Source organism: Lampetra planeri, chromosome 14 (assembly GCF_965212315.1).
Source record: "Lampetra planeri chromosome 14, kcLamPlan1.2.h2, whole genome shotgun sequence".
Classification (NCBI taxonomy): Eukaryota; Metazoa; Chordata; class Hyperoartia; order Petromyzontiformes; family Petromyzontidae; genus Lampetra; species Lampetra planeri.
Genome location: NC_136120.1, coordinates 12,218,884 through 12,237,295, shown reverse-complemented (window position 1 = coordinate 12,237,295; position 18,412 = coordinate 12,218,884). Strand labels below are relative to the sequence as shown.

At 47.2% G+C, this 18,412-nt stretch overlaps 1 protein-coding gene across 6 annotated transcripts in view; it reads right to left on the bottom strand.

Annotated features, from left to right (window-relative positions):
• Positions 1–18,412, bottom strand: part of LOC144722381 (brefeldin A-inhibited guanine nucleotide-exchange protein 1-like) — a 59,749-nt gene that overhangs the window by 4,664 nt on the left and 36,673 nt on the right. For 4 of the 6 annotated variants that reach the window (XM_078600605.1, XM_078600601.1, XM_078600604.1 and 1 more), the window contains exons 23-37: positions 17,479–17,620; positions 16,671–16,770; positions 16,490–16,530; positions 15,643–15,812; positions 14,965–15,116; positions 14,279–14,451; positions 12,652–12,812; positions 10,443–10,573; positions 8,453–8,591; positions 6,663–6,798; positions 4,277–4,415; positions 3,467–3,542; positions 3,157–3,298; positions 1,680–1,819; positions 1,061–1,226 (exon numbers count right to left, since the gene is read on the bottom strand). In XM_078600605.1, the coding sequence (XP_078456731.1) occupies positions 1,061–1,226; positions 1,680–1,819; positions 3,157–3,298; positions 3,467–3,542; positions 4,277–4,415; positions 6,663–6,798; positions 8,453–8,591; positions 10,443–10,573; positions 12,652–12,812; positions 14,279–14,451; positions 14,965–15,116; positions 15,643–15,812; positions 16,490–16,530; positions 16,671–16,770; positions 17,479–17,620 (2,008 nt within the window). The remainder of the gene's footprint in view (positions 1–1,060; positions 1,227–1,679; positions 1,820–3,156; positions 3,299–3,466; positions 3,543–4,276; positions 4,416–6,662; positions 6,799–8,452; positions 8,592–10,442; positions 10,574–12,651; positions 12,813–14,278; positions 14,452–14,964; positions 15,117–15,642; positions 15,813–16,489; positions 16,531–16,670; positions 16,771–17,478; positions 17,621–18,412) is intronic. The other 2 variants (XM_078600603.1, XM_078600606.1) reach the window with 1 other exon arrangement.

Sequence of the window (18,412 nt, the reverse complement as noted above, 5' to 3'; positions counted from 1 at the left end):
TTTCCCCTTTCCCTAAACCAATTTGTTTCCATTTAACAGCCTCCACTGGCATTGTGTTTGGCGATGTATGCATTTGTGACATCATTTACCTAATTATAGCTGTACATTAGTAAATCCAATTCATATATGTAGTGTTCCTCTCATTGAACCCTTTTTACCGTGACCTGAACACATTCATTAACATATACTTAATGATGTGTAAGATTCCATCCTATTTATGACAAGAATAAGCTGTTCTTTTAAGCCGTATATATATTTAACCCTCCTATCAATTTTCCAAACGATTTTTCAACAAATCACTTAATCGGACCAAACAAAGTGAACCAAAAATCTGACCGGTCCTAGTTTTCATTTCATACGATAAAGCAGTGGTTCTTAACCTGGGGTGCACACACTCCCTAGGGGTGCAAGAAGCCCTTTCAGGGGGTGCCAGAATGCAGTAGAGGTTCAGAACCACTGCAGTAAAGTATTATTTTAAAAACGACTGAGAAATTCTTCTCAATTGCACTTCCACAAGCAGACAACACAGTACACGAACCAAGGCCCAATTTTGGCGGTACCACCTGGAGCGGCATAATATTGGTGGTTCTAATTTCTTCATGCGACCAAAAACAGTGAACCGTGATAGCCATTTGAAATGAGTGGGTAGACAAATAATTAACCTTTACTGGACATTTTAAATACATAGATACAACTAAGGTTTTGTTATCGCTATTTAATTAGTATTATTATTGAACAAGAGCCCGGTACAGAGAGCGAGCGGTAAGGGGGGGGGGGGGCACAGATATTCCGCTGACAAAAGCCCCGAGGTCAGGTGCTCACGGGGTAGGAGAATGGGAAAAAAGTGGGCTCTCTGCCCTACTCACGTCAGGACAACGATCGGAAGCATGGCATTTTTAGGGAAGGTTTTCTAACTCATGTGGTACCAATCTCTGCTCTGGCTCACGGACTAACAGTTGGCCACGAGCGGCTTTGCCAACGCAGGCCAATGTCGGCATTGCAGAGGCATTAATCTAAGAGGGAAAGAAAAAAAAACATTGGTTGTGTGCGAGGCCCCTACCAGCCTTCCAGAGTGCGGTACGCTGCTCGTGGCTGGCGTTGAAGGCCTTGGCAAATCGGTGGGACTCGAGGAGGCAGTCGAGCAGCTTGAACAGCTGGTTGGAGCTCAGGTAGCGGTACATGCCCTGGTCCTCCGTGTCGATGTGCACGTCCGCGTCAGAGTCGCGCTGCGATCGCACAATCGGCAAAGCGACATCAGTCACGGGCAAAGTTCGGGTTTCCCGTTGCCTTCGTTTAAACTCGGGTGAGAAGTCAAAGAGAGACAAGGAAGGAGTCTCAATTGTTGCAAGAGTGACCCGAGTCACCAAAAAACAGAATTAAGTAGTCGTAAAGTCGTGCAATTTGAACAAAAAAATGTCACGTTAGGAATGGAAAATATTGCTAAATATAAAGCTCCCCATGTTCACAGAACAAGCTTCAATTCTCATATTCAGGGAACACGCGTTAAAATGCGCACGTATGAATCGCTGACTTGCAATTAATGCAAAATACATACGCTAATTAACCGCGGACGAACCCTTCAGCCTAACAGAATCAAACGAGCAGTAACCGCCAAGGCAGACGGCACAAAACTAAAACAAGAACCGATTCTTAAACCGCATCGTGACCCCGAATCACACCTGGGCTGCGGCAAGATTCTCGGCGTCCTCCTTCTTGCTGGTGGCGGGGAAGAACACGATGTTGTCGATCGTCTGGATGAGCTCCAGCTGGACCACGCACTTGATGAGCAGCGCCGCGAACAGCTTTTGCTCGGACATCCCTGCGTGCGGCACAGACGTGGCAGGCGTCAAGGGGGGGGAGAAGGGCGGCACCAACTCTCGCCAGCACAATGTCTGTGTCTGTATGTTGAACTTCTCCCACTGTCATGCGGTCTCGACTTTGGCTGCCACTCCGTGGATAGTTCTGACAAACTGCCCCCCCCCCCCCCCCGAGAGCCCTTCTTGCAGCGTGTCTTGCTCAGGCCCACATAAGTTTTTTTCAATGATTGATGCGATGGACTCCAATTGTGCGCGTGAAAAAGTAGGCCAATCACCCTGTACTCCACGTTGTATGTATGTAGAACACGTAGGCCTTCGCGACCAATATCCATAATGCAGGTTTTTTGGGTTATATCGTGTAAATATATAAATGTGTCGTTAAAACCGCCACCACCCGACACAGCCAATTAGTAAGGTTTGTCACGTAAACAGAACATGCCAATTCATTACTAGTACAGCACACCAGTGTGTTGGAGAGCAAAGCTACAACATTTACAATCAGAGTACAATGGTAAAAAAAATTAAACCTGTATTATGGATCAATCTTGACTTAAAACTTTCGTGACTGCAGGAATTCATATTCTTTGGTTCTTTCAATAATAATAAAAAATTAAGTTAATAAAAATAATAAAAACAAAAACCACGACATTGCGATCGCAACACACGCGGTCCTGATGACGACCATTAAACTTCAAACTAAACTTGTTTTATTTGACCAGCTAAGGCCCACTGAGCTATATAGCTCTTCTTTAGAAGACAAATGATAGCTTAACAAAGTGGCGGCTTATCACGCGGACAATTCGAGCAGCCACATAGTCCAAAAACCCCCAGGACCCCCGCAGCATGGGGCATGCTGCCCTCATCCAGCACTGGATTGACAAATGGCTATAATCTATAATGAGAGCAGCTTTTGACTTAAAACTTTCGTGATTGCAGGAATTCATATTCTTTAAAGAATGAGAGCAGCTGACAAGATTAGTGAACGGTGCTGGCGCCATACAGAAGCCCACGAATGTCCTCCTTACTCAGGCCCTTCCCGCAGACCTGCTCGTCGCTCGCTGTCGACACCAGGCTGAACTGGCTCCGCATTGTGAATGGTGCTGACGTCATGGATTGTGAACGGTGGCATGGATTAGTGAACGGTGCTGCCACCATACAGAGGCCCACAAATGTCCTCCTTACTCAGGCCCTTCCCGCAGACCTGCTCGTCGCTCGCTGTCGACACCAGGCTGAACTGGCTCCGCATTGTGAATGGTGCTGACGTCATGGATTGTGAACGGTGGCATGGATTAGTGAACGGTGCTGCCACCATACAGAGGCCCACTAATGTCCTCCTTACTCAGGCCCTTGCCGCGGCCCTGCTCGTCGCTCGCTGTCGACACCAGGCTGAACTGGCTCTGCTTCCAGGTGTCGCCCGATGGCCGGTCAGCGTGTTCGTCCGTGCGAACCGACACGTCGAAGGAGCGCTGCGACACGGCATCCTGGCCATCGACGGCAGAGCGGGAAGGGCAGGGAGGGGGAGACCGGAAGACGAGGGATGGGTCAGGTCGGTCAACTTTATCGGGTCTTGCCCGCAAGCGGCAATGCTGCCAAGACAGACGAACGTGATTCATGCAACGGCTCTCGCTCTCCCCGGGGAAGTTGCTTACCAAGGGCTTTTCGCTGCCATCGCCGTGAGACGGAGAGGACTCGCCCTCCACACCCACGGGTCTCCACGTCAGCAACCTGGCGGCATCAACATCACCAAAGGATTCTCGTTTGAAACGAAATGCACAACAACTGGTGACGGAACGACGGGCAAAGGGGAAAACACGCCAAGCAGGACAACTGTTGTGGAGATGGAGCGACGATGCGATCCACCCGTGAAAAGCGGTGACGTGGATTGTGCCGCTGCAGGACTGTGAGGGACGGCAATGATGCGAGGACTTAATCCAGCAGTGGATGGACAATGGCTGATGATGATGCATAATTAAGCTTAATAAGCTACCACAAGCACAATACTGGTAGTTATGCTTACTTTCAAGGTCCACCTTCTCCAGTTACCAGTGAAGTTTATGTATTTGTACTGTTTATAAAACGACAATTGTTCTATCACCGGTTGCCTTTGTGCACTACAAGTTCAAAGGGGTTGCTCTGACTTTGGCCAACAATAATAATGCTCGTGACAATGGTTGTGATGATGGATTGTCACCGTAGAGTGCACAGGTGGTAGTTATCTCAGTTAACCCATAACGCCGAGGCTAATTCCGCGAGCTCCTGCCAGCGAGCCTTACGAACACCGAATGTGGCCTCCAAGTGCACCTAGCCTGGCACAAGCGCCTTGGTGGCATCTTCAATGGTCGTCGTTGATGAGAACGCTGCCGCTATTAATAACGATAATCGTGATTGCAATTGCGACGATGGCAATGCGTCGCGAGCACGTGACCAAATAAGTTTGGCTGGTTTTGCGCGTGTCTCACGCGTTGGGGATGGTGGTCTTGAAGATGTCGAGCATGCAGGAGCACGTCTTGTCCCACGTGCTCGGCGAAAACTTCTCTCCGTTGAGAATCACCACGTTCTCCAGACAGTTGGTGCCCGAGCGAGCCAGCTGCTCGTTGTCTGTAAGAAAGCAAAGATTGATCCACGGGGCACACGTCGACAATACGCACACAAGTGAAACGTCAAGTCTTCAGCGTCAATGTACATTGAGAAATTACAGAATCAGAATATTTATTTATACTGGAGGAATCTGATGAGCTATGAAGCTCTTTTTCACAGATGTCTAGAAGTGGGCAGGTAAGAGCGTTACAACAACAAACAGTACAAAACACAATAGTAGTGCAAAATACAAGATAATAAAATAACCCAAACACATACAAATAAACTAAACTATCCCCATCCTACCAGGCAAAGCCCACTGAGGTATTAACTTATTATTCAGAAGCTTAAATCAAACGCTGGTCGAACGAAAGAAAACCTTATTCCTCAAAACATTACAAAATATCCAGCAGCGTGCACCTCTGATCTTTGAGCTACTGAATGGAGATTTAACAGCAAGTGGTATGTGCTCAAAACAGCATGCCACTGGATGCATTGTAAAGCATTAGTTAATAAGGCTGGAAAGCTCAAATCCATAAAAACCCCACTATCTTTACAGTACTTAAACAGGCCGAAAGACGCCATCGCCGGTCAAAACAACAACAAAATTGTAACATATTTCATGCCGTGGCACTCAGTGGCTCAGGTTGACGCTCTGGGATCGTGAGCGTGCGATTAACTGCGCGTTCGGCAATTGGGGCCATGCTGCTATTGCGAGCTATAAAGCCGCGGGGAGAAGTGCATCCTTAAAAACAATGTTCAACCTCAACGGTAAACGGTAATTGTGCCCGAGGGGGGGGGGGGGGGGTGCTCCCGGCATCCTAACACGTCCACGTGAAAGTGGCCTGGACTTCAGCGATGATCCCCCGTGCGATGCGGATATGGGGAGCAATGCATCACGTTACAACGGCACTTTCATCTGTAAGCACGAAACAACGTTTTTGCTGAGCGGCATGTTCTTTGTCCTTACGGCCTGTGGCCACAAGACGCCTATTGCTTTGAAACGACTGGCAAATGCAATTTATCAATCACTGCAAACATCTTGTCTTCACTAAGTACGAGAGGAGCATGTCGACATCGCATTCCTGTGCTAAAGGTGAACAATCATTTTTTGCATTACAATTGCAAAATGTGAAGGTGTGGTCTGCTAAGGTTATATCTGTGAAATATTGGACGTATGAAATAGCTTTATAGCTCATCAAATTCCGGTAACACATTCCTGCGGAGGGAGCTGGTAGGAACGTTGGGTTGCTCGGTCAATGGCCAGGGTCAACGGCGGCGTGGTGTATTCCGCAAATATGGCCGACTGTGAGGGCGGGCACAAGCCGGCGTGAGTAGGTTAAACGTTGAGTTTTATAAGGGCGCCACGGGGTGACCAGCCCCTCCCCAACCAGCCCCACCCCTCCCAACCCCCACCTAGCCCTAGGGTGAAGGAGCGACGCTTACAACAATGAGTAGAGCACCAGGTGGCTAAAACACAGCGAGCAGGTACAGTGGGGAGTGCAGAGGATGCATCTGCCAGTTATCATGGTCAGTTAACCCATAATGCCTGGGTCTGTCCTCGGATTTCCTGTAGCGATAATTGGTCACTTCATTTTCATCATCATACATACATGCTAGCAAAGTATTGATGATACTCGGAACTTCTTTCACACCATACATAGGCAACCGTGCTAATCGGAGGTGCTAGAACACAGAGTCAGCAGTGCTGTAGTTCTGGGTTTAATGTTTTGCCGTCTCTTAGTGTTGTTTTGCTCTGGGGGACGGACATTCTTGCATCAGCTCATTCGCAACCACGTGGCCAAATTACTTTCTGCCATCATTCTACCTATATTCTTGGTTCTTTCGGTAAAGTCACGTAGAAGGGAAATAATAAAATAATGAAAAGAAACCAATTAAATCCTCACAACGTTTCGATTGCAACACAAGCAATCATCATCAGGTGTGAAAACCACAGCAAGAAAACCACAGCAAGAAAAATTGCTGTGGTTTTTACACCTGATGATTGCTGCTTGTGTTGCAATCGAAACGTCGTGAAAATTTCATTTTATTTCTTATTTTATTATTTCCCTTCTACGCGACTTTACCGAAAGAACCGAGAATATGAATCCCTGCAGTCACGAAAGCTTTAAATCGAAATCATTCTCCCTCTTTACCAAGTAAAGCACCTAGCCCCGGATGAGCGCCGCGGCACCGCCGCTGTGGGTGGCGAACGATGGCTGCTGCCGCTGCTGCTGTTGTCATCGTCGCCGCGTGCATTTTACAGACCTTGCTGCACACACCAGTAGAGCTGCGAGAAGATGTCATCGAGCAGGATGTCGTCGAGCACCTCATAGTACTGCGTGAACACGTCGCAGATGGCGTAGAGCGCGTGGTTGCAGGTCGTCGTCATCCATTCCGTTTTCTGCTCGGTGGGGCGGGGAGGGGAAATAAAGACGTCGGTAGCGACGACGCCGGAAGAGGGACAAACGAAGCGTAAAAAAACCCATCAGCAGCGACACTGGGCAGATGCGAAGGGCGTCGCTGGAGGTTAGCTGTTATCGAGCGTGCAGAGCAAATAAACACCGTTGCGTTCACCAGCCACGTTGTAGAACTGTAGAAGGCTGGCGAACTTAAACATGGGCATTAATGAACAACTTTACTGCAATCTTATTTGTGGATTAAGGGAATATGCTGCAATTTGAAATGTAACTATATAGGCTGGAAATTTAAATAAAACATACTTTGAAGTGTAATCCACTCAACACGACACAAAAAAAATTCACCCACCACATGGATTTTGAAAAATCCTTCCAAAAAAATCAATAGTCCCATCCCAACATTCTGTCCAAAATCAATAATTAATTCACAGACGCCTGTCTGGCACGTCAAAGCAGCACGCGTCGTAAATGGTTTAATAAATCACACCGTTATTTTACGACATTTATTTTTAAAGAGAACAGCATCATGTAAGAGAAGTGCTGTGTCCCAGGCTGCCGTTTAAACGCGAGTGACGTGGAAGTCCAGGCGGGTGTGGATTTCACTTGGTGGCGTATCCAGTGGCAGTGATGCGAACCTCCCTCCCGCCCTCCCGCAATATCTTTCCCGCTGTAACATTTCACCCATGTTCTGTCCTATCAACTGCTGTGTGGAGAAGCACAGCACTGTGATAATTAAGTGACTGTGGCCAACGCTTCCAACGGGGGCACCTGGAGCTTGCAAAAATGCAAATTACAAATATTGATGATCATGACGACGATCGCTTTGTGTTGTGATCGAAACGTCGTAGATTTTTTGTTATTTTCTTTGAACCGATCTACGTGACTTTACCGGAAGACCCAAAGAATATTAATTCCTGTAGTCAAGAAAGCTTTAAGTCTACAAATATTGTCTTTTGGAGAGGTTGGTATGCGCTGCTGTCATGTTGAAACTATGCAAATGTCAGACAGAAGTAATGTCTCCTTTCAAAATGTGTGTTTGAATTGGTCTCTCTAAACATGCATATAAAATAGATACGTAAACATTATTTGCGGATTAGTGAGCTCTGGAACCATATGCTATGTATACTTAAGTCCCTTTTGTCAACACTCCACTGTGGGATGAGGGCCTCCCCCCATAGCTCGCGGGTCACTGGAGTTTATTTGACCACACTTCAGAGTACCGGTTAGTGCGGGTCAGTGAAGTTGAGCAGCATAGGCGTGGGAGTATACGAGTACAGCACAACAATAAATGTGCTGGACTGCCCCTCTGCAGCAGCCGATAACAACCTGGTTTCATGCACGGTGGTTGCCCATCCGAGCATTATCCAGGCTCAGCCCTGCTGCTTGAATTCCGAGATCTGACGAGATCGAGATCATTCCGGGCGCTTTGAGCATAGCCGCCTAACCGCCCCCCCCCCCCTAAATGCATTGATCTTTAAACAATGTAAACAAAGAAACATGAAGCATGCCACTATTTGTCAATCTCTTAAGCCTGCAAAAAGCTATGGTTTAATAACCTCTGGATACGCCACCTGCCCGATTGATTGTTCACCAGACCCATCACCTCAAAAAGTTGGTGAAAAAAATGTTTCCCCTTACGCTTTTCACCTCTGTCTGCTGCTCGGGCAGCTTCATGTTGTCAAAGATGCGGAACACGATTCGGAAGAGGTCCTGCCACCAGTGCTTCTCAAACGTGTGCCCGTACGTCTTCATGATCTCAAACATCACGGTCAGGCCCCTGCGTAAAAGCGTGGAGAGCCACACACATTGTAGTCGACGATTCAAACAGTCACACCGTTCATACGTGGGCTTCACACCCATCACGGAATGGTTTACGCGAACACTATTTTCCCCGTTTAACACGTAGGCTTTCGCGACGAATATTATTCATAATAAACGTTTTTGGGTTAGATCGCGTTATTTATAAATTCCTTATAGGGGAAACAAATACTAATTAACCAACTACTAACGTCGCATATAATTACAATAACACACATTACAACTGATTACTAATCTACAACTCACATCGTAACAATTGCCTGATTACCAATCTAGTATATAACCCCCCCCTCCGCCTCAAATCGTTGCACCTGATGAGTTAAATGATGACGTCACCCTGCTGCTGCTGCTCTATTTAAGACCGGGAGCAAGAGCAGAGCCTCACCATTCTGGCGAATTGCCCGATGATGCTGGATGCAATTACCAGCGAAACGTCGTACTCAAAAATGGTAAATGTTGTCGTTTCACTCTTCAACACACCGGTGGGCTAAAGTAGTGAACTATTTGTCTTTTGTCAACGTGACACTTTTTTGCTGATTGGCCGTGTCAGGTGGTGGAGGGTTACGCCACATTTATAAATAACGCGATCTAAACCCAAAAACGTTTATTATAAACACTATTTCCCCCCCAACACAAAGCCAAAATTACAGGGCACAACCTTAAAGCAAGGTTCTTCCACTATATAATTTGTGACAGGCCACACAAAATTATTCTGAGCCCCTGATTTACTGCAGGAGGCAAGCGGTTCCATATTTTCATCAAATAATCCAATTAAATATTGAGCAGTAGATTTCAAGCCAATAATTACTCCAACACTCCTTGCCCTCCATTAACCGTGCAACTCATAGCTGACATACACAACCCCGTATCAATCCAAAGCTGGATGCCCGTCTCCCCACGTGAAACAGGTCGTGGGAGGTTATTTAAAAATACTCAACCGCACTGGTCAGCACGGTTTAGGACGGTAGGGAGCAGAGAAGTGGGAGCGTAGCTATACAGCACGTCAATAGATTTTGCTGCAGTGCCATCTGCTGTCCACAATGCAGCCCAGCATATATTTATAACATCGATCACATTTTCATAAGAGGTTTTTTGGGTTAGATCACGTAAATATATAAATGTGTCGTTAAACCCGCCACCACCCGACACAGCCAATTATTGAGGTTTGTCACGTAAACAGAACGTGTCAATTCGTTACTAGTGCAGCATACCGGTGTGTTGGAGCAAAGCCACAACATTTACAATCTGAGTACGACTTTTCGCCAGTAATTACAGCTAGCTTCATCAGGCGACAGCCAGATATATGTGGAGAAATCCTACTGTTTCATTCCTTAAATAGAGGGGTAGATGTGATGAAATCACTTTTGACCTCTTCTTGCGCGAAGTAGGGGGAGAGATTATTTATTTATATGGTAATCAACGTACATTAAAAGCATGCACATTATGCAAGCTCATTCATTGTTCTGTATGAATGTTTAACTTTCGCACAGTTCGTATATAGCCAACCATGCAAATCGGAGGACCTGCCATGGATGGTGGTCACTTTGCACAGGCTCAACACCGAAACCCTCCTTTAGCAATCCGATAAGAACGGGCGCATCGCGGGCGATCTGGTCAAGGATCATAGTCAACATATCTTCGTCATCATCAAATCATGAAAGATGGCCCCTTCAAGCTACAGCCGTCTCGACTTGTGATCCTTGATGTAGTTCCTCCGATTAGCACGGTTGGCTACGTACGCTGCGAAAGAAAGTTCAACACACATACGTACACCTGCCCGACTCCCATGTGACAATCGTGCACAGCTAACCTGGTGCGGACGTCCAGCTTGCAGCGGTTGATGATGCAGGAGAGCTCGAAGAGGATGGGGAACCACCCTCGCACCCACACGCGGTCCTCGGGCACCACGTTGATGTCGTCGCTCGTGTGCTCGCGGAATGTCTGACAAGAAAGATCAATAGCCGCGTGCAATTAACCCATTAACCCAGGGTGAGGGTCCCGTTCACCTGTGGATCTCGGAACACGCAAACGGTTCAGTTTTTTTATTTAGGCGTAGTAGCGCCGCTGTTTGTTGGCACCGTAAAAAAACTGTAGCGACACAACCACACTCCATGGTAGCTGGCGTCAAACTGTGCCATGCACCCTCCCGCATGTCCGTGAGGGAGCCTCGGTAAAGATACCTATTTTATTTGAGATTTCCACTTTGATAACATACACGCAACGTACGCCATCGGAACGGGACAGGGTTAAGAATGTGCACAGGTTGATCCATTTAGAAATACCCCAATGACCCTCTCTCAACTTTCTTCCCAACATATTAATTTGGTGAATATCTCCAGGAGCCACTGAGAATCATAATCAGAATATTTATTTACACTGGAGGAATCCGATGAGCTACAATAAAGCTCTTTTCCACAGATGTCCAGTAGTTTCACAGGTGGTCGCATGCAGCACCTTGAGCAATGTACGTACGTACGGTGGTTTCCACCGAGGGTCCCCCAAGCCTAAACTTGCCGGTTGGGGAAATGGAAAGAATGAGATGGAATGTGATGTACGGCGCTTTGAGAATGTGATGTACGGCGCTAGATATACGTGCAAAATAAAAATCCTTAAAATATTTATCACTCTACGGCACTCTTCGGGAAACTGCAGTGGCCTGGCGATTGTAAGCAGGCTTGGCCAACAACGTTGCAAGAAAGTGTGCCGTGAAAGAGAAAAAAAGAGGAACCCAGATAAAATTTGGGATGTCAAACATTGGCAAGCGGGGTTACGTTAAACCACAGCTGTCTATTAAGTCACCGTAGAACGTCAACCGTGAGAAGAGACGGTCAACATGCAGCTGTGACCCACCGGTTAAGAGAATTACTTATAATGCGGCATTCGAGGACTTCAACAAAGCCATGCTTACACGGTGCGGCTGTAGAGATTGGGTGTTTGTATTGCTCCATTGCCATTGAGCCACTTTGACAGCGATCGATTGATCCCTGCCACGACCCGCTCAGACTACACAAGAATTATGAACGCGTGCAGCGTTCTGCAGGTGAACGCCAAAAGGCCTGAGGGTTATTTCTTTTTTTATCGCATGTGCTCAGAGGAAGTCTGAATATAAGTCAAATTAAATGTTCGAATCCGTGTGAATGTAATATCTTTACCACCACCGCATCTCTGCAACTATATTTGAACTCTTTTAAAAACCGCCAACCTCAAGTGTCAATGTAATTTAATTGGGAAGACCCACTGCGAATGCACCACCTCCAAAAAAATATCTTCAAACATTTTCCTTGCAATAATTCCAAGCTTGTCTCACACATCCACCGTGATGACATGGGCCCAGATGCTCAGATGCATTTACTTTACACAACAGACGGCGTGTGCGTCGCACCACAAACAAGCAACCTCTCTCACTTGCTTTAACACAAAGATGCAGGCGAAGTGTGTGTGTGGGTGGGTGTTTGTGCAATGTGATAATCATAATAAAAATAATTCATACAGCGCCGTAACAAGGCAAACCATTACGAGAGCGCTGAACAAACAACAAAAACATTAAACATTAATCATTAGTCGAGTGCAATGAGAAACAGAGAGAGCGTCACTTGTGGCTATTGACAAGCAGCGTAGTTTTGACTGAGCTTTTGAAGCAGCAGCTCGAACAGGCAGTGACACACTGTTGCCGGCACGTGGGTTGGCAAATGCGTAATTGTGCGTTGTATGAGAGGGTAGCGGTTAGCGCAGCTATGCTACGAAACCGGTGACCCGAGATCGATTTCTGCTCACGGCCAATGCCGGTAGCGATTACCTGAACCGAGCCTGGGCGTCTCTGAGGTCGACTCAGCCTCAAATTAGTACCTGGTGCGGTGTGTAATCACCACCACTGGGGAGACAAAGGTGGCCGGGCGTGGTGCTGGCCACCCACCACCCGCTTCGTGTGCCCTGCCGGCCTTCATAGGTGCTAGTCACTAACAGCACTTGCCCCAACAGTCTGTTCAGGCTATAGGGGGGATCTTTGTCTTTGCTCTCACCTGTGGCCGCTCAGACACGTATTTGGCACAGTGCCGGATGAGGCGGATGGCCTCCATGCTCGTATCGGGGAAGGCCGCGTTGCAGGCAAATTCCGAGAGGCACTTGACGGCATCCTGGAACGAATCGATGGTGGTCGGGAAGTGCCTCTCGAACACCGTGGCTGGGGCAGGACACAGGAGGCGGGAAGAGACACACAAAAATCAAGAGGACGGTGGTGACGTACGGTTAACGAGAGAAATTTACTTGAGGTTGACCTGCAGAATGTCTAAAGTCACCAACATCAATATGTATAATAATGGACTCTTAAGAGATTATCTGCGCACCAATTAGCCAAAATGGAAAATAACTTGAAGTGAAGGTGTCTGCAGCTGCTATCGCCACTGTTACCACGTCGTTGGAAACAAATTATTTGCTAAGTATTTAACGAAGTAACAATTATAGTGGTTGGTACAGGAGGGCAGAAGTTCAAGAGGCCTTGTGAAAATGAGTGCAGGGATGCAGTGATGAAGACACAAGATGGGAAGAGTAAAAGGCATGGAGATGTTTTTCCATCCACCTACCTAAGCAATGCCTGTACATGATGACGAGTGATGATGATCATGATGATGGCAAAGTACAGTATCTCAGTCGCAGAAAGCCATTGCAAATTTTCAGGTTCGTGACATTTTCCAACGAATGGTGAACAATTGCACGCACAGACCCTGCTACAAAGCACAAGCGTGCATTACCATTCATGTAATATAATGACGCGTTCGTTTGTAATTGTTCACGCGCCTTAAGAACTATTTTGTAAAATTAGCTCTCGGATGGGGGGGGGGGCAAGCGGTTTCACAAAAACGCTCAAGTGGAGTCAAGCAGCTGCATAGCTCGGTGGTTCAAGGCTCGAGATGGTGGCGGCGCTGGGCGTGAGTGAGCGATCCAAGTGAAAGCTTCGGCCCCGGATTCGTGAGCTCAAATTTAAATGCTAATGTCCATGACAAACTCACGAACATTATAAGACAGGTAAGGCCCACTTAGCTATATAGCTCTTTTTCAGAAGCAACCTGGCCACAAATGATAGCTCAACGAAGTGGTTTATCATATGGAAATGTAAAGCAGACAAAAACTCTAAAAGCATTAATTCTAGATTTGAAGCTTTCATGACTGCAAGGATTCATACTCTTAGTTCTTTCGGTAAAGTCACATGGGTAAAAAAATGAAATTCAAATTAATAAAAATTAAAAATAAAAATCACGACGTTTCGGAGGCAACACAAGTCTCCGTCATCAGGCGGGACCCGCCACAGCCAGATTTGCTGCATCAAGTGAGATTTATTTTTTATTTTTATTAATTTTAATTTCATTTTTTTACCTACGTGACTTTACCGAAAGAACTAAGAGTATACTCTAAAGGCATGTTTCTAAAAGTGGAGGAAAAAAACTGGAGGACCTGGAGAAAAATCCCACACGACCACAGGGAAGAGAGACACGCAAACTCCAAATACACAGGCATCAGGGTCGGGATCGAACCCACGATCTCCTGCATACCAGGCGAGGTAGTTAACATCTCGCCACTGTGGCGGTTCATTGGCACTCCAAAGGGCTCGCGCGCTACCACTCTGGCGTCAGTGAGTTTTGCGCTACGCACTGACGATGTGGCTGGTGGTCTGGAAGGCGAGCTCCACAATGCTCTCGTCCTGGTCAGACGCTGCCAGGTGGAACACGGAGAAGATGTTCTTCCAGCCCGAGCGGATGTTGGCCGCTTGCGAGTTCACCATCTGGGTTATGCAGCGCACCACCATGTCCCGCACCGTCGGGGACCTGCGCGCCACAGCCAAAACAACCCGGGTGTTAGTGACATTAGTGTGAAAGAAAAAGGAAATAAGAAAAAAGATATAAAGGCACAGCCCTGCAATTGCTTGTTCAAGTCACTGCTGTTCGAAGGGTCTCCACGAGAGGGAGCTCTGCAGACCACGTCGAGAGGGTGTTTTATCTTACCCAGACACAGTCTCACCCCACCCACACGCGATATGCAGATCGACTAAGTGTAACGTAGACATTTATACCGCTCGGCGGACAGAGACAGGGGGGATTTAATAAACTTGCACCGTTGTTTGTTAAAATGCCGCACAGGGAGATAAAGTCGGCGACCTCTGGATTGCAAGTCCAGTGTGCGGTAATACACCGTCGCTGTATCCCCCTCCCATGCATACAAACCCTTGCAGAAATAAAAAAAATCTAAGCAATGCAAGTCATTCAAAAAGTTCAACGACGACAGGCGAACGAGCGAGGGGTCACCCCCCCCCGCCCCTCTGTGGAAGGGTGCTTCCTGACCGGTTCCTCTTCATGATGTGCTCGAAGGGCCGCAGGAAGTCCTTCTGGAAGCGGAAGTTGGCAAGCTCGCCCTTCTCCAGGAACTTCATGGAGAGCTGCCGCAGCGAGTCGAGTGCGAAGAACGCCACGTCCTCGTTGGGGTTGCAGCCGACCTGGAGCGCAAAGGCAACGCGACGCATGTGCCACGCCGGAGGTTGGCACGTGTGACCGCAAAGAAGCGCTTAATCGTCAACCCTCCCCTGGTTTCAATGTCATGTTGAACAGCATCAGAACATCGCATGGCAGTTGACGCCATCTCCTAAATGAAACATAACACGCAACATTGTGGCCAAACATCCCGACACCGAAACATTACCTGCATATTATATATTGAATTAAATTACTCGTGGCTACATCGCTGTTACTGAGAAAATGTTGCAGGATCTTCATGATAAAAATGGTCTTGATACTCAATGAAGCTCTCTTGGGAAAATAAATTGAATAAGACAGCTACATAGAGCTCAGCGGGGTCTTACTTGGCAAAATAAAAAGTATTTTTCTTGATGGATTATATATATATATTCATATAAAAGATGTACCCGCGCAACGCGATAATTCAACCGGGCGGAAAGTAGCGGAGTAAGCGACGAACGGCAGTGGCCAGGGTTCGGGGGAGGAGGCTTAGGGGGGCGCGCGCACCTTGTTGAAGTGGTCCCCCACCACCTCCCAGATGCGCGACCACTGCAGACGGATGCGGCCCATGTTGTAGTAGGAGATCTCCACGATCTTCTGCAGGCTAAACATGCGCGGGTGGGACGGCGACGCCAGCTCGTCCATCGACACGGCACACAGGCAGCGTACAAAGTCCACTGCGGGGAGCAGACGCAAAACCGTTTTGAAAGCCGTTGTCTATATTTAAATAAATAAAATAAAAATTATCGCTTTTTTATCGCCAAAAGATATCTGAATCAAGGAACCTCCTGAAAAACAAATCCTCTGATAAATTCTACTTTAGTACTGGTGATTGAATCGTAATGATTTAAAAACCCGAGAGCTCGTCACATCTCGGAAGCTTAGCTAGGTTGAGCCTTGACGGCGCAAGGATGGGCGCCCACTGTGTATAACAACAGGTGTTGTAGGCAGGTGCAGGGCTACGTTGTAAGTAGAAGGCAGTGAAGCAACGTTACATTTGGTACGGTACTTTACTTCGTTTATCTCCCCGCCTTCACACCACTTAGATCAGCACGTTGAGGTACGGTCCATTAAGCTCCCTTTGAGCTGTACTGCGTGTGGAGACCCTCACCCAGCAATGAATTGACAAAAGGGCTATACAAGTACAAAACGACTTCACCTTCGTTGTGGGTGAGGCAATCAATCATAATGAGTTCGGTCGCATTAAATCCTGAACATCAGTCAACAACAAAAATCAAGTCGGTATAATTCCGACATTGTAATTCAACAAAGCGAACTGGATTTTAGAAAATAAATAGGGAAATATTTCACTCGGCATTCCTTTGGCTTGTAAAATACAACAGTGCGATCTCACCGATAGCATTCCCGTCCAATCTTGTGGATCCAGTGAATATTCTGCAAGACAAAAAAAAGTCAACGGCAATCGGCGAAAGCAGCTCATAAGTCCGAAAAGCGTACACCGATGATGCTCCGGAATAAGCGCTTTGCGAGCGCACAGCAGAGGAATTCGTCCTCGTTGAGTTGCAAGCGCACACCTGTCGACAGCGACGACCACACTCTGCGAGCTGGTCTCTCCGATGGACTCCTGGATACTGGCGATCTGCTTCCGGTCCACGTTCCCACCTCCCAGCGGGCCTGTCATCGCAGCACACAGGATTCGCTCTCGCCATATTGCTTATCTCTCAACCGCGACTGCGATCCCAATTCATTGAGGTTTCTACGGCGAATGTGCCGGAGAGAGGAAAGGCTGCGTGGAAGGATCATATGGATATGGCGATTGTGTCCGCATCAATCATTGGGAATTTAAATGTTTATAAAAACTAGGAAACATTTAAATAATAAAGAATCGATTCATTGCAACTTATATGCTTGTACATTTTATTCCATTAAAATAGCTGTAGATTCAACATATCTTTGACTTTGCATGCATACCTCATGGCAAAGATTTGAATCGTGAATCAACCGATGTATATATGTTAACATACAAGCCGACTGGAAATCTCACTCGTAAGAACAAGCAAGCAAACAAGTCATTAACATTTGCGTGGTTGGCTCAAGGCGGCTCTAGTGGCTTGGGGAGGATGTGGCAGGAGGAGTGATGGGGAGGATGTGGCGGGAGGAGTGGTGGGATGAGTGGTGGGACGAGTGATGGGGAGGATGTGGCGGGAGGATGTGGCAGGATGAGTGGTGGGACGAGTGGTGGGGAGGATGTGGCGGGAGGAGTGGCGGGATGAATGATGGGGAGGATGTGGCGGGAGGAGTGGTGGGATGAGTCGTGGGAGGAGTGGTGGGAGGAGTGGCGGGATGAGTGGTGGGACGAGTGGCGGTGGCGCAGTCTCTCACCGAGGCCGGTGAAGTCGTCCGTGGTGATGCCTGCGCCAGATGCCGTGCCCTCGCGCCGCCGGGATGTCCCCGTGATGTAGCGCGACTTCACACCCGTGCCAATCAGCTGTGCCAACTCCAGCTGGCTGATGCACTTGAGAATCTGGGTGGGGGTGGGGGAGGTAGTACGGGGACAATCGGCCATGAACTCTGGGAAACTTCAGGATCCTGAATCATAATAAAAAAGGTGAATCGCAGCAATTGCTTGCTCAGGTTCCTATTGCTGGAAGGGCCTCTCCGAAAGTGAAGTTTAGATGCTAATTAGCTTACTTTTATACCCAGGCCAGGCGGCTTGTGTGTACGTATGTTGAACTAAACACAAATATAAACATAACCTAAACACATATGTAAGTTCCAAATAATTGAGTTTTCAATCTAGATTTTAAAGTGCATAGCTCCAGTGGCTATCCTAAAATGGTAAGATGTGGGAGTACCCACACTTTACACCACCACACGACTTGCTGATCGACTCGTTGTGGTGGTGTTGGGTGGACAGAGGCAGGTTGCGTTCAGAAACTTTCCCATTGTTTCAACTACCGTGCTCGGAGATCGAGCCGGTGACGCCTGGGATAAAAAGTTAAGTATTAAAAACAATCATTGCTTATTTTACCCAGGAAAAACTCAGCGGATTCTCAAGATTAATTTACAGGAGGATATCGCTTGGGATGTATGACAAAACGTACTGGTCATGCTGCCTCATAAACGCTCAAGGTCAAAGTCATCACGTGAAGTGGATTTTGTTAATGATTTACTTTTCATATTGTTAACCTTCACCCAGTTACAATTTAACAAGTTCTTACATCCAACTTTATAGAGTTTCAGATTTCATAGCACAAGAACTGAATGTTGCTGCCAAACACATATCTTGTTCAGAAAATATACAGGGCTTTGTTTA